Source organism: Ammospiza nelsoni, chromosome 11 (assembly GCF_027579445.1).
Source record: "Ammospiza nelsoni isolate bAmmNel1 chromosome 11, bAmmNel1.pri, whole genome shotgun sequence".
NCBI lineage: Eukaryota > Metazoa > Chordata > Aves > Passeriformes > Passerellidae > Ammospiza > Ammospiza nelsoni.
Window position 1 is genome coordinate 16689250 of NC_080643.1, and position 15201 is coordinate 16704450.

The 15201-nt window shown below is 61.1% G+C and overlaps 2 protein-coding genes across 2 annotated transcripts in view; one reads left to right on the forward strand and one right to left on the reverse strand.

The window, feature by feature from the left end:
* RAD54L2 (RAD54 like 2) overlaps positions 1-2909 on the forward strand; it is a 68825-nt gene extending 65916 nt beyond the window's left edge. Inside the window, exon 23 of the mRNA XM_059479836.1 lies at positions 153-2909. Coding sequence (XP_059335819.1) covers positions 153-220 — 68 coding nt within the window. The 3' untranslated portion in view covers positions 221-2909. The remainder of the gene's footprint in view (positions 1-152) is intronic.
* On the reverse strand, positions 2864-14311 carry LOC132078003 (semaphorin-3D-like). Its single transcript, XM_059479837.1, has 17 exons — positions 14188-14311; positions 9192-9352; positions 8463-8525; positions 8120-8239; positions 7706-7808; positions 7477-7605; positions 7043-7188; positions 6708-6822; positions 6531-6600; positions 6036-6180; positions 5737-5959; positions 5531-5619; positions 5116-5157; positions 4694-4851; positions 4423-4487; positions 3966-4096; positions 2864-3881 (listed from the first exon to the last, which is right to left on the reverse strand). The coding sequence occupies exons 1-17, from the start codon at positions 14309-14311 to the stop codon at positions 3474-3476; spliced, it is 2292 nt and encodes a 763-aa protein (XP_059335820.1). The 3' UTR covers positions 2864-3473.
* Between the last annotated feature and the right edge of the window lie 890 nt (positions 14312-15201).

A 15201-nucleotide genomic window follows, 5' to 3' on the forward strand; every position in this document is an offset into this window, starting at 1 on the left:
TGTCTTTCTCTGTTTAATGGACATTGTCTGTCAAACATAACCACACCATTCATAGAAGCCTTAGATCAACAGTTTAGCTATGCAAATTATTTTAATTATTTTTTTAAAAAAACAAACATTAAAATAGTGCTTTCTTCTTTAACATATCCTAGGAGTTGAAAACCGAGGGGTTCTGAGCAAACTGCTGGACAACTTGTCTTTGGATGCACCATGGAAATAAAAATCAAACCCCCCCACAAAAGTAACAAAGCAAATTAACTGATGGTGTTCATGCAAGTTTCTCCAAAGACTTGACAGTGCTGCATCTGTGAGTCATGCCCTCCTGTGCTCTGTGTGTCCACCTCATGCACTACCCTGTGACACTGATTGTATGACCAGCTTGCCCAGATGTCCGTTGCATCCCTGTGAGGCTGTCAGTTTTCCTGTGGATTTGGGGAATGGACCTAGGCAAGGGCTTTCCTTGTCAAGAGTAGCAAGTGTTGAGACCTGTGGGCGCGTGTGGGAGGTGGGAACATGAGCAGACCCCCAGAGCCCTGCGGCCACCCCAGCCCTTCCTCTGGGGCTCAGAGTTGTGGGGCTCATCCAAAGGACCCTCCCACATCATCTCTGAATGGGGCCTGTGCTGGGACAAGGTGTGAAGATGTGGCTGGGGGCAGTCAGCACCGTGGTTGGATGTGGTACTGGTGACTGCACACCTCTCTGCTCCTTGCCTCTCCAGGAGAGTGCCCAGGGCTTCCAGAGCAGGCCCTGGCACATCCCTGTGCTGCCACCTGATGCTCTCCAGTGGTGCCCCTGCAGAGCCTGAGCCCTGTGGCTGTAGGAGCTGAGGATGACTGCCATTCTGCTGCCATAGGGTGCACGATGTGCTCCGGGCTGGCTGTTAACCCAGCAGGGCGAGGTGTGAGGACTGTTCCACTTCCTGTGTGGCCATGGCCTGCACAGCCCTGGCACCCTCCTGTGCTGTGGCTGCTCTGTGCATGACCCACTGCTGGCAAACATGCACAGCCCAAGCAGCTCTAGTGCAGGGGCCCTGCACAGCAAGTGCCCCAGGGAAGCCCCAGCCCCAGCTCTGCCTCAGCCACCAGCCCTGGGCCCCCCTCAGGGAGGGGATGGGCCCTGGCAGAGCCTCGGCTGAGATGGGCACAGAGATACCCTGACCACAGGGCTGCCATTGGAGCTGGCAGTGGCTGGGGCTGCTCCAAGGCACCTGCTCTCCCACGGTGCCCTGGGAAGGATTTCCTCTGCCCCACAGAAGCCACAGGGGGTGTGGGTTATCCCCAGTGGGAGGAGCTCTCTAAGCTCTACAATTCCCCTCCCATAGGGCCTGCTCTTCTTCCTCATCTGCTCTCCCCAGAGGTTTCTCCTCTCCAGCATATGACTCTGCTGCAGAGGGTTCTCTCCTGGTTTTCCTGAGCTTGGAACAGGGGCCTTACCTGCATGGGTTAAATTCTTCTTTTGCTGCTGAATTTCTGTCTCCAAATGACCTGATGGGAAGCAGCTGCTGGTTTTCAGAGGGGCTGCGGGTGACACTGAGGACAACAGCGCAGGACTCTCTGCAGAGGGTTTTGGACAGTAAAGATTTCTGAGCACAGCCCAAGGCCAGGGCAGATGTGTGGAGTCCTTGGCAATGGCCAGCTGGCCTCTACGCTGGCACCCAGCCCTTGGCCCTTGCCTTTGGTGGGAGGTTTGCTCTCCTGGGGACAGTTGGGTGAAGGCTGGGTACTGCTGTGGGACAGTGCCATGGGCATGGGACGGCTGGTGCTGCTCTGTGCCCTGGGCTTGGTGGGCTTGTTGCCCCCACTGCTGCTGTGGCTCCTGGGGCTTCCTGGGGGGCTGCAGGGTGGGGACAATACAGCCCAGCCTGGCCCATGTTGGGCAGGATCTGCTGCACATTGTCCTGGAGTGTCTGGGAGGGTGGGGAGGTTGGGTGCAGCTACTTGGAGAAAGCAAATGTTCTGGCAAGCAAAGGGTGGGATTTCCATGGGGTCTTCACTAGAAATTATGTGTACTTTGACTTAACGATGTCTGTGAATCATAGAATGGTTTGGGCTGGATGGGACCTTAAAGATTGTCTTGTTCCAGCCCCCCTGCCGTGGGCAGGGACACCTTCCACTAGACCAGGTTGGTCAAAGCCCTGTCCAGCCTGGCCTTGGACATTTCCAGGGATGGAGCAGCCACAGCCTCTCTGGGCAACAAATTCAAGAGGCTGAAGGAGCGAGGATTGCTGCTGGTTTGGGGGTGGCTTCCAGGCCAAAAGGGACAAGTGCAGCAAATACCTTCACAGCTGGTATTTCTCGCCACCCTGGAATAAATTTTGTTGATCCAGTCTTGGAAGGACCATGGGTGAGGGAGGGCTAGGGTGGGGGGCAGAGGTTGAACAGGGACCATAGTCCAGCTAGATTCCAGTGAGGGATGGCTCCTTGCACCTTGAAGCAAGCACTCCCTGTGAAGGCACAGTGAGGGGGCAAGTGAGGGAGAGCAACTCTGCCACCTCCCAGACAACCACCACTGCCTCATGGTGCCGCTTCATGGTGCCCAGCTTGGAGCTGGAGTCTGGCACATCCATGGGAGCCTGAAGGAATCCATCACTGAGTCTCTTTGGGGTTTTCTGTTGGTTTGGGTTTCTTTTTCTTTGTTTTTTTTTTTTTTTCTTTTCTTTTCTTTTTTTACTACCGCCTTAGTTTGTGGCCTGTCTTGCTGTGGTTGGAAAGAGTATTGCTACCGGGTGGGTCGGTCGGTTGGCCCCACGCATGATCATGTGCTTCCCTCTTCTCTCTGTCTAATGGGATGTGCTCGCCTGATCTCCCAGAACAGAGACTTTGAACAATTTGTTGTTTATATGATGTATTTATTTTTACTTGTGTTTCATGTCATTTTTTAAAAAAATAATAAATTGTAAGTTGGTATAACTGCCTGTTGCTTCTCCTTTTTTTTTTTTTCCCAGTAAAATAAATGTCAAAATGAAAAAAGGAAAGTGGTGTCGTTTGAAGTGGGTTAGAGCTGGGCTGGGCATGAGCATCTCTGCACATCTGGGGCCCAGCCTCAGCCAGCAACTGTGTCCTGCTGCTTCCAGCAGCACCTGGGCTCCATCCACACCTCGGCAGCCACCCAGGTGAAAATCCTGCTGCCTCCGGAGCAGAGGGAGGCATCACACTGCTGGCCCTTGCCCCTCCCTGTTCTCTGTGCATATTATTGCTGCGGCTGATCGTCAGTCAAAGCCAGGGAAAGCAAGGACAATAAATATTGTGCAGGTAAATAGCTCTGAGCCTCGGGGAGGAGGCGCGGGCTGCATGCCTGGGCCCCGGTGCCCCGTGGGGTGCGGACAGGCGGCGGGGCTGGCGGGGGCTGAGGTAGTAACAGCGAGGCGGCTCTGCACGGCAAGGCCAGAGTGTCCCGGAGCTGGTGCCGACGTGCGAGGAGGGCCCTGGAGAGAGCGGGGAGGGAGCTGTGGGCAGCCCGGGCCCCCTCTGCCCTCACAGGCGCTGCGGGTGCCTCCGCACCCGGCCGTTCTTGCTGTCCGGGGCCTGGTGCTGCCACTTGTGCCAGGCCCGCTGCCGCTGCCGCTCCTGCAGCCGCAGAGCATTGCAGTAGGCATCCAGGCTGGTGCCCGGGGCGCCCAGGGCCCGCGGGAAGCCCTTGGAGCCCGGCTGCAGCTCAGTCCGGGGCCGGGGGCTCTGCTGGGTCCCTCCCGGCTCCTTGCTCCGTTTGTACGGGGGCAGCTCGGCGGCCTCATGCCGGATGAGGCGGAGGCTGTAGCGGGTGAGGAGCCGGGAGAAGGAGCGCTCCACCGCCTGGCACTCGTAGGTGCCCACGTCCTCCCTCGACAGCTGGCGGATCAGCAGCCCTTGCTCCAGCACCAAGAAACGTCCGTTGTTCCTGACCTGGGGCAAAGACAGAGCTCGTGGGTCAGTCCTTGGGGATAAAAGGCACCCCTGCTCCCGGTCCCTGCCGCCCTGTCCCCGTACCTCGCTCGGGGCCGTCTCCTCGCCGCGCCGCACCAGCCAGCGCACCGTGATCTGCGGGGAGCGCGCCAGGCACTCCAGGAAGGTCGAGTTCTTCTCCACGCCAAAAACCACCTTGTCCACCGCGGCTGTCCCTGCCCAGGGGAGGGGGTGAGTGCCCTGAGTGCGGGCTGTGGGACCGGAGGGAGGGAGGGCAGGACGGACAGCCAGCCCGCGGTGGGGGCACGGGTTTCCCAGGGCAGTCCCTGCTCGCCATGGCGCTCCCCGGGCACAGCTGGCTGCCCCCACCGGGGCTGGCGCTCCCCGGGCACAGCTGGCTGCCCCCACCGGGGCTGGCGCTCCCCGGGCACAGCTGGCTGCCCCCACCGGGGCTGGCGCTCCCCGGGCACAGCTGGCTGCCCCCACCGGGGCTGGCGCTCCCCGGGCACAGCTGGCTGCCCTCACCGGGGCTGGCACTCACCCTCTGCTGTGTCCTGGCACTGGCTGAGCGGGTCAGCTTTCAGCACGTCCTGGCAGCGGGCACGCCTGTGGGAGAGCAGAGAGGGCTGTGGGATCCCTCCGTGGCAATGCTCCAAAAAGGGGGAGCAGGAAGGGGTGGGTGGCAGGCAGGCAGAGTGGCAGTGGGGGTCTGGCTGATAGGTAAAGCTCAGGGGCTGCCGCTTGCCCTTCTCTGCTCCGAACAGCATCACCTTGCAGGGGGATGCAGGGGTCTGGCCCGGGCACACACCCACCTCTTCTCGGTGAGCAGGTGTGGGGCGCAGATCTTGCTGTCCCAGGTGCAGTAGGGATCCCTGGCCAGGCAGCAGTCGGTGCAGGTTTTGCCGTAGAGCTCACATCGGTACAGGGAGAGCTGGAGCAGCCCATGGGTGCTGCTCACAAACAGCTCCTGCTACTCGGGAAGCAGGACAGGGGCAGTCAGAGCCACGACTAGGGCTGGCAGGGAGCAGAGCCCTGCCTGTGCTGGGTGGAGACACTGGGGGACAGTAGGAGAGCGAGACAGAGCCTGCTGTTCCCTCAGTGCCCAGGATCCTGTTCCCTAAACGTGGGCCCCCTGGGGCCAAGGGACCCGGTAGAGTGGCTGGGATCAGCTGGCCTCTATCCCTGTCCCCAGGGATAGAGGCCAGCTTTAGGGAGAAGCAGAAGGGACACTCACCCGCTTTGGTGATAACTTCATGTCCAGGATGGGAGAAGGTACCTGGAGGGGGAACAAGAGGGTGCTGCAGCCACGTCAGTCACTACTGGGTGCCCCCAGGACAGCCCTGCCCAGCAGCCCTGCTTTCAAACCTGAGCTCAGCCCTCCCATTTCAGTGTGGGCTCCAAAGTGCAACCCACATGCCCCCTCAGGGACTGGATGGGGAGCTGGAAGATGACTCGGCTCCAGTCCCACTGGCACCCCTCGGTGTTTTTCTGCTGCCCAGGGCGGGTAGAAGCCCTCAGCAGCGAGGTGAGAACCTCCCTGAGAGCGGCAGTGACTTCTGCAGAGCCCGCAGGGAGGTGCTGCGGCCGGGGGAGGCTGTGTGGTCCCATCCTCTCACTTCAGCCCCCTGTGCCACCCTGGCTGCCCGTACCTTAGTGACGCTGATCTCCTCCAGACTGATTACCTCGGGACTGCGGCTCGCCCCGCCGGCCAGGGCCACCTTCAGGACTTTGCCGTCATCTGTAAGGGCAGCGGGCGGAGGAGCTGTCAGGGCTGGGAGCCCCCCGGGCTGGCGGCACCAGAGTGCCACCCGAGCTGCCCGGGTGGCAGCGCTCCCAGGCCGGGCTGAGCTCCCACCTGTGCCCAGGAAGAGCACGTCGTAGTCGCGGCTCTCCGTGTCCAGCCGGTGCACCAGCAGCCGCCGCAGCCGGTAGGGCACATTGACCCGGACCAGCACGGGCTGCCGGCCCTGCGGGTACACGGGCTCCCACATCAGCTGGTGGCTGCGCATGAAGCTGATCAGCTCGTCGGGGAATTCCTTGGTGGACTGCAGGAGGGGGTCGTAGGTCTCGCTGGGGCACTGTGGGACACAGGGGCTGCATTAGGGCCGGCCCAGTCCGTCCCTCTCCCCCTCCAGCTGCTCCCCCTTCCCTCACCGTGCCGGGGCGGGGGTAGGGGACACGGCCCTTGTATTCCACCCAGCGGTAGTCGAATCCCTCCTTGTGTGCGAAGGGGCCGCTGAAGGCGGCTCTCACGGCAGCCATGGAGTAGACGCAGACGGCAGAGCCACTGAAGACGCCGCTGTGGAGAAACACAGGGCTCTCAGTGTCCCCCTGCCCCACGGGGACCAGCTGTGTGCACACCCACCCCCCGAGCGAGCCCACGCTGTCCCTGGCAGCCCTGGGATCACGCACAGCACCCCAGGGTGACAGGAATTGCTTTGACACAGCCCGTGCAGCCTGGGGATCACTGACTGCCACAAAGCTGAGGTTTAATGATGTGCTGGTGAACTAGCAGCAGGGAAAGTGGGGAAATGCTGGCGGCCCTTCCTCAGCCAGCTGGGTGCTGGTGTTGCCCTTCTCCCCACAGAGCTCCCTCTGAGGGGGGCAGCATGGTGGGGGCTGCACTGTCCCACACAGGGCCCTGCTCACCTGGAGACCGTGAAGAGCCCAAAGACAAGGGGGTTCTGGGGGTCGCGGGTGCGCAGCAGGAAAACATCCTCTGCAAAGAGAGGGGTGGAGGTGAGGCACAGGATGCAGGTGGGCATCCCGGGGCTGTGCTGGAGGGAGCAGCCCTGCAGGAGCTGCGTTACAGGGCTGAGCACTCACCCAGCTGGTCGAAGTGGGTCTCAGTGCCCTGAGGCCCCGGGATGGAGCACACCAGGCGGGCCTTCAGGAACGTGCTCCAGCGGTTGATGAGTCCACGCTTCCCTCCAACATCGTTCTGGCAGGACCAAAGAGCCAGGATCAGTCCAGCCTCTCTGAGTCTCCTCCACTGCTGTGCCCTCCTCACTCCCACAGAGGGACACCCCCAGCCCTGAGCTCTCTGCCTGTGGCCGGTGTGCAGTGACACCCTCACATTCCTCTGCTTGGGATGCTCCTTGGTCCAGAACGGCTAAAACCCACCTGGTGGGACAACAGGCCACAGGGTGTTGGCAACTGACCTTGCAGACCCTGGCCACCCTGGCATGGATGTGCCGCTGCTCCCACTGCCCAGCGTCCATGGCCGTCTCACGGAAGAAGATGTAGACTTTATCATCATTGGGGTTGTAGGTATCAGGGATGGTGTAGGCACCAACAAACACGGGCTCTGAGGGGGAAAGGAGCAGCACAATGTGGCCCTGTGCCCTGGTCCCACCCTGTGGTACTGCCCTGAAGCCCTTGGGAACAGTGTGAGGTGCTGAGGGGACACACAGCACAATTCCCAGTGCTCAGGCTGTGGAACGTGTGCTGGAGCATGGGTCCCACCAGCGTCTTCATCAGTGCTTCCCTCCAAGGAGAGAGGGCCCAGGTCAGAGCTCTGGCCCCAGTGCTGGCCCCAGCCTCTCCCCAGCTGGAAGGAGAGGCCCCCATTGCCCACAGGTGCCCCTGCTCCTACCGTGCAGCCAGTGGTCCTGGTTCTGCTCCGTGCGGATGTAGCTCTGCTCAGCCCCATGCACCCAGGTCCGGAAGAAGGCAGCGCTGCTGCCCATGAAGTCACTGGAGGTGCCTGAGTACAGCTCCCCACCTGCAGGGGTGGGGATGTGGATGGGAAGCATCACCATCCAGCACAGATTATTCCCAGCAGTGCCCTCCCAGCCTCCCATCTGCTCCTCCCTCCCTCTTACCGATGAGGAGTCCCGTGAAGGATTCGTGGGGGCTGTAGGGGCACCGTCCTCGCCCCGATTCCAAGGAGTGGGTCACCAGCTGCATGCGGGGAGCCCGGGCACCCTGCCAGAGCCAAGGGGGAGATGTCAGCCCAGGGGGAGCCTGGGAACAAGCCAGAACTTGGGGGAAAGAGTGGGAAGGAAGTTGGTGTCTGTGATGAGTGGGCTCCTCAGGGGGATGCCAGAACCTGGTCCCATGCCCATGGGGACACCCTGACACCCCCAAGCCAGAGCTGCTCTCTCCATGCCAATGCAGGGCCTGCACCAGGCTGGCCACACTCCCGAGGCCCTGGGGCTCCCTCTCCCGCTACTCCCAGGGTGAGGGGTCCCTTGGCACCTTCTGCCATAGGGATTGTCTGTCCAGGGGTCCCTCACCTTGCCCCGGGCTCCCAGCTGGATGAAGGCACAGACGGGCTGGTAGGAGCCGGTGCCGCAGGCGAACACGTGGCTCTGGTTGTAGGGCTGCAGGAGGCGGATGTAGTTGGCACATTCGGTCTGCACAGGGGAGATGTTTGTCAGGGTTGAGCCCTGCTGGCTGCTGGGGGCGCAGAGCCCGGCCAGAGCCTGTCCTGGCAGCTGCTCAGCTGGGCCCGGCTCCGGCTGGCTCCACAGCGCCGTTCCAGGCAGACCCCCAGGCTCCCCTTCGGGCTGACGGGGTTGTTTAATATCTCTGCTGAGCTGCCAAAGGCGACGGGCGGGGGCTGCCAGCCCCACTTACCTCCACGTTCTTCCCTGCCAGCTGGCAGTGCTCGACCTGGTCCCTGGGGGCTGGCCAGAAAATCTGAAACACAAAGACCCCGTGGATGCAGCCCCGCTTCCCTCAGCCTGCCGTGGCAGCCCTGGGAAGGGGCTCAGCCAGGCTCAGGTGCACAGGGAGAACATGGGGTTGCTCTGGCACAGGTCTGACCCCCTCTGAGTCCCCAGTGGGCAGCCTGCCAAAGCAGCTCGCAGTGAACCTGGCGTGGGGACAGAGGCTGGGCGTGCCGTGGCCCACCCAGGCTGTGGCAGGCTCTCCTGGATCCCAGCCTGTGGGAACACCAGGCTGCAACCCCTTAATGGGATTTTCTTTTGTTGGGCTCTGGCGGTACAGCCGGCCAGCAGGATGTCTTGGGATGACATTAGTGGAGTCACTGCTGCAGCTCTGGAGGCAGCACAGGGACTGGGTGTGACACAGGGCTCTGGGCACTGCCTGCAGCCCACCCAGGTCACATCTCCTGGCCAAGCCACCCTGTCCCTCCGGCGCCAACCCTTCCCAGCAGGGCGCAGCTCCACCAGGGATGGGCTGACCCCACAGATTGAGACATCCTGGTGTAAATGTGTCCCTGGTGGGGTTGGAACAGCCCAGTTCAGAGCACATCCACCTCCACGCCCTGGCACTGGGACAAGGAGTGGTTCCCAGGGAGGAAGAGGCCAGCCTGGCCAGGGCCACCATCCTCCCAGCACTGACCTTCTCAGGCTCTCTGCTGGGATGGTCCAGGTGGAGAAGGAAGATATGGTTTTTTGCTCCCACCATCAGCCAGGCCCTGTCTTCATCCACCAAGAGGGCTTGGAAATCCATCCTATCCCCTGAGGCCAGCAGCAGGCGAGAGCTGTTGGATTTCAGCAGGTCTGAGAAGCACAAACAAGGTGGGAGAAAGAGAAACCCATCCATGAGTGACACAATCTGCAGCCAGAGGCCCCATGGCCCCTCTCTGGGGCAGCTCTGGTTATCTATCCTTGCTCCAAGGGTACAAGACATTCGTGCCACTGCCTTGGCAAAACCCACCACCCTTGGCGCCCCTGAGCCCATCATGGAGCCTCCTCCATGTGCTTAACTGAGGGAAAAAGTCACTCCTACAGAGAACAGAGCTGCTCTGACCTTGCCCTGGCTGGGCTGTTTGCAGGCACAGCGCAGGACAGGGCAGGACAGGGGTTCAGCCCCAGTAGCTCAGAGTGCTCAGCTTCCAGCCTGCCTTCCAGAGGAGCTCCTGGAGCCCCAAAGCCACCCTGAAACCGTGGGCAGAGGATGGAGCAGAGAGGTGACTCACTTGCTGTGACTCCTGGTGTGTTTTCCCCGGGCTTCAGATCAAGAGAATTTACATAAAAAAGGTTTTTTGCTGTTTGCTGGGGCAAAGCATCCCTCCAAGGAAAGGTTGGATGGAAACAGAGCCAACACAACCTGCTCTGAACACCTTCTGCACCCACCCCTAAGTCTGTGAAGTGGCTGCTGGGCTCTATCTCATGCACAGCCTCAGGCAGGTGGATGGATCCACTGGAACTGACCCTTGTAGGGGAGATCCCCATCTGTGCCTCCAGTGCCACTCCAATCCAGCACCCCACATTTCCCACTCTGTGTCCTGAGGTGCAGCCTAAACCCAGCCTTGGACTGGCTCAGGGAAAGATGCAGGGGTGCCCTGACCCACTGCGCTCCTCTGGGAGCAGAGACAGGGCAGAGGGAGAGGCTCTGCTCTACTGGCTGCAGCTCCTCCCATGCAGCTCCTCCCGTGCAGCAGCCGGGGCCGCTCTCCAGGCCCTTCTGGCACGGTTGTGGCCATGTGGGTGTGTGAGGAGGACAATAAGCTGTTGTGTCTTGGTTAAAACTCCGGAAACAACATCCCTGGGGCCAGTATTGGTCCGTGCTGTGCAGTGCCAGGTTTGGGAGGGGTCTGTGGGGCAAGCCCCCCCCAGTGCAGCAGCTGCCAGCCCCAGCCCTGCTGCCAGGGATCAAGATGGAGCTTCCAGAAGTCATAACACATCTCTTCCATCTCTAGAAAGGGCAGGACGTGGCTGGGGACAGAGGGCTGGCTCCTCTGGTGAGGCTGCTCCTGGCTTTGGTGTAGAGCAGGGTAATGGGAGGGGGAGATGGGCTGCACTGGATGGGGGCTGAATGGAGGTGGAATGTGGCTGGAAACTCAGGGAAACCTGTAAGATCCGGGCTGAAAGTCTGCCTCAAGCCCGAGGGAGTGCAGCAGAGTGTCAGGAGCAGGGGAAGGAGGTGCTCAGGGAAGCTGGGTGGATGCAGTGTGGCCGGGGGGATGCAGCATGGCTGGGTGGATGCAGCATGGCTGGGTGGATGCAGTGTGGGTGGGTGGATGCAGTGTGGCTGGGTGGATGCAGTGTGGGTGGGTGGATGCAGCATGGCTGGGTGGATGCAGTGTGGGTGGGTGGATGCAGTGTGGCTGGGTGGATGCAGTGTGGGTGGGTGGATGCAGTGTGGGTGGTGGATGCAGTGTGGGTGGGTGGATGCAGTGTGGGTGGGTGGATGCAGTGTGGCTGGGTGGATGCAGCGTGGCTGGGTGGATGCAGTGTGGGTGGTGGATGCAGTGTGGGTGGGTGGATGCAGCATGGCTGGGTGGATGCAGCATGGCTGGGTGGATGCAGTGTGGCCGGGGGGATGCAGTGTGGCTGGGTGGATGCAGTGTGGGTGGGTGGATGCAGTGTGGGTGGGTGGATGCAGCATGGCTGGGTGGATGCAGCATGTCTGGGTGGATGCAGTGTGGGTGGTGGATGCAGTGTGGGTGGGTGGATGCAGCACGGGCGGACGTGTGGCCCCGGCTGCAGGTGCGGGGGACGTGGGCACAGGCACGGCTCCATCCAAAGGGAACCGGCTGCCCCGGGAGGCTGTGTCACTTCCTTCCACTCCTTTTCCAGGGCAGAGGGGAAGCAGGGCCAGAGCCTGCGGGCTCGGATGTCCTCTGCTCCCTGCTGCGCCTGGCAGCGCGGGTCCCTGCCCGCATCCAGCGGCCAGGCTGGCTCCCGGCCGGTGCTTCCCTCTCTCCTGCCCCGGGCAGCTCCTGTCATGGCAGGGACACAAATCCTCCTCTGCCAGCAGCAGCTCCAAGCCACATCAGGGAGCTCCTGGTTCTCCTCCTGCTGCCACAAAAACCACACAGCCCTGCTTCTCTCGTGTGCCCAAGGGCTCTCTGGGTGGCAGAGATACAGGGCAGAAGGCTTCCCAGCCATTTCCCACCAGCTGAATAGGATAACAGCTAATTCCTGTCCCTTCCTGCAGGCCATTGTCCCTGCTGGGTCTCCAACAGGGTGGGTGCATCGTTCAACCCTCCTGTGTCTGCCAACGCTCCCAGAACCTGCCTGATCCGGGGGAAATGTCAGGCAGGGCTCTGGGAGGGAGATTGGGGTGGGAGGGCAAAGGCTCATCCAGTACATGAGTGTAATTAAGGGGAATGGGTACAAGGCTGGTCCCAGTGCATGTCCCTTGCTGGTCACTGTCTGACCTGCACCAGCTCTGTATGAGGACAAGGTCAGGCAGGGTGCTGGAAGAGCCCTCTCTGCTGCCTCTGTAGTATGTGGGAGAACCCTGGAAGGACTCACTGCCCTGCACTTGCACCCTCCTGCAGGTTAATGACCAGGAGGGTCTGAGCCTGACCCATGGCTCTGCTCCCTCAACAAGGGACATTGAGTGCTGGGATCCAGAGCCAGGAAGCTGCTGCACAAACCCCAGCCTCTTCTCCCGCTTGGGTCATTAGATCCAAACCTGATGCTGGAGACAGGGAACCAGGGGGGCTCTGCAGCAGCCATGCCATGGCCAAATCTATGGGTGAGCCCAGAGAAACATCCTCTCCTTTGTGTTCACTATCTCCCAAGGCCACGGTGTTTGTCTTTATTGCCGGGACCACTATGGATGGCCTTGTCCCATCCATCATCTCCACCTGCCCCTCAGCCACAGCCTTCCCCGTGCAGGGTGACCCGGAGCTTCCTGAGGTCACAGCCCGGCTGTGCTGCCCTGTCCCCTTCCCCCTCACAGCCACAGTAGCCCACGGAGGAGATCCTGGAGCCCAGGGCAGGCTCGGTGCTAAATCGGGTATGGCCCCTCACTGCTGTTAGCTGATAAGGGCCGTGCAGAGCAGCCCTTGGGGTGCAAACAGAGCCCTGTGACCTCCCGTGCTCCGGAGCACTTGCTGAGTGTTGGCAGGCTCTGAGTCCTGCCTGGCCGCAGATCAGAGGCTGCCAGAGGAGCCTGTGCCAGCTCCCGGGATGTTCCCTCAGGAGGAGCTGCCAGGGCTGCTGTGCTCTCCTGCTGCCCAGCCTGGCAAGGAGAGGCTGCCCCGGGCTGACCCGGCCGAGCCCGGCTGCCCCGTGTGCTGTTCTAAACCTCCTGGGCAGGGCGGGAGCCGCTGCTGCTGCTGCTGGCCCCGTGCCCTGTGCCCCATCCTTCCTGTGCTCTCCCGGCCCTCGCTGCTGTCATTTCCTTCTCTCGGCCCTGCTTACGTGTCCCCTCGAGGCTCTGCCCGCCACCCCCATCCGTGCTGGGATCTGAGGGCAAGGCTGATCCCGTGCATGGACTCTCAAAGCCCTTCTTTTATTTATATATTTTTTCCTAGGGGTTTCTAAACCTAAACTTCCCAAGGCATTGTGTCCTTGAACCTGCCCCGTGCTGTCCATGAGTCACATCCCTTCAGCCATTGTTCACTTCGAGCTTGAGCCCTCCTGATGCTGGGAGCTTCCTCTTCTGCCCCTGCCCAAGGCAGAGGGCCCTTGGCATGCCTGGCCCGGGACTCTGGGGGGCTCTGAAGTCAGCAGTCCCCTTTCTGTCCAGCTGCCCCAGCAGCCCCATCTGCCTCCTCTGGCTCCAAGGAAAGGCAGGGCTGAGCTGGTTCTGGGCTGGGCTATCAGCAGGGCCATCTCCTCACACAGATATCCTGCATCCCTGGGAGATGGGAGATCCCCCTGCTCCAGGGGAGCATCTTTCACTGTGCTGGTTGTCCCTGCCTGGAGAGCAGCTTGTCAGGGTGATGGAGCGGGCCAAGCATGGCCCTGGAGCCTGGAGTGCCCTGCCCATGGGAAAGCTGCTCCAGCCTCTCCAGCTGTGGAGGGCGCTGGTCCAGCCCTCCTGATGGTCACATCCAGGGCAGCACTGGGGATGTGCTGAGCTGCCATCCTCCAAAGAATCTTGCTGGTTTTTACACAGGAGAAGCTGGAAGCAGCTCAATTGGCTACATCCATGCTGCCCATTCATGGCAGTGTGAGAAGCTGCCAAGCTGGCAGGGTTCTGCTCTAGCTGCTCAGGCCATTCCCCTCTAGGTGCTCCCTTTCCACACTTCTCTGGGCTGTGTTTTGTGCTACCTGTCAGTCTGCCCTTGCTGCATCTTCAGGTCACCAAAGCATCAGGCTTGAGAGGAGCAAACTGTGCCTGCTCTGAAGAACTCATCATGCAAACAGAGAACCAGATGCAGGGAGGAAGGGACAAGTGCAGCAGGGAGATGATCTGCACAGGAGATCAGTCTCTCCTGGCAGAACAGGAGGGTCAAAAGCAGGAGGGCTGAACTGGGGTAGGACTGTGGGGGTGGGAGGCAGAGGAAGAGGCTGGTGAGACTGTCCCAGGGCTCAGTGTCCCTGTGAGCTGAAGGCAGGGGACATCCCCAGGGTACCCAGCTCTGCCCCAGCCCAGGACACAGCTCCCCCAGCCCTCCCAGGCAGGTGCAGACCCCGAGGAACCCCCTTACCTTTGTAGGCGAGGCGGAGGCGTGGGGCGTGCTGCTTCCATGCCCTGCTGCTGCCCAGCTGCTGCAGGAGGAGGCAGAGCAGGAGTGTGGCCAGGGACAGCCAGTGGCCAGGGGCAGCCCTCATGCTGGCACAGGGCACTGGGCAGGGTCTGCCCGTCCTCACAGCACCATGCTCCAGCACTGAGATGCCACCGCCAATGCCAGCTGCAAACAGAGAAGGGAGAGGCTGCAGCTGTGGGCACTGGGGTGGTGCGGGCACTGGGCAGGCAGCTGTGGCTGGCACCCTCTCACCTTCCACCCCCTGGGGGCTCCAGCACATCCCATGCCCAGGGAGTTCACAGGGCAGCTGTTCCAGCCTGCCCAGGGGAGGTGTGTGGGGTGGTGCCAGCGTGCCCACATCCTGTGGAACCTGGGAGAGCCCCCAACCTTCCAATGGGCTCTCAAAGCTTGGGCATCCTCTGCTCAGTCTCTGCTCAGGCTCCGGTGCTCGGCAGGGCCTGATGAAGGATCCCTCACACTCATCTGTTCTCAGCTTGGGGTTAAACCTCATCCCTTTCACTCAAAGGGTAATTAATGTTTTGGAGCACCACCCATAAATGCCATTTCTGTGATCTCCCCAATGTCATCCGTGGCTCTGTGTGTGCATGGCAGAGATCTCTGGCCAGGATCTCTGAAATTCCTTGTCACCACAGGAGCTCTCTGAGGCCACCAGCATCCGCTGGCTCCAGGGTCCTGAGGGTTGGTAACACATACCCCCACTTGGAGGGTACAGGGGTTCACATCCTTTAACACCCCCCTGTTTAACACCCCCCTTTGGAGGGTGCAGGGGTTCACAGCCTCCCACAGCAGCTCCCACAGCCCCTGCCAGGAGCAGGGCTGGCCTGCCAGCTCTAACCACTTAATCCAGGCTACTTAGAGGCTTTTTCTCCACTTAAGAAAAACCTGGTCCCTACATGGCAGCTCTGACTAACTCCCCCTCTTGCTGCAAATTAACTTCTTCCAGTCCCATGACTG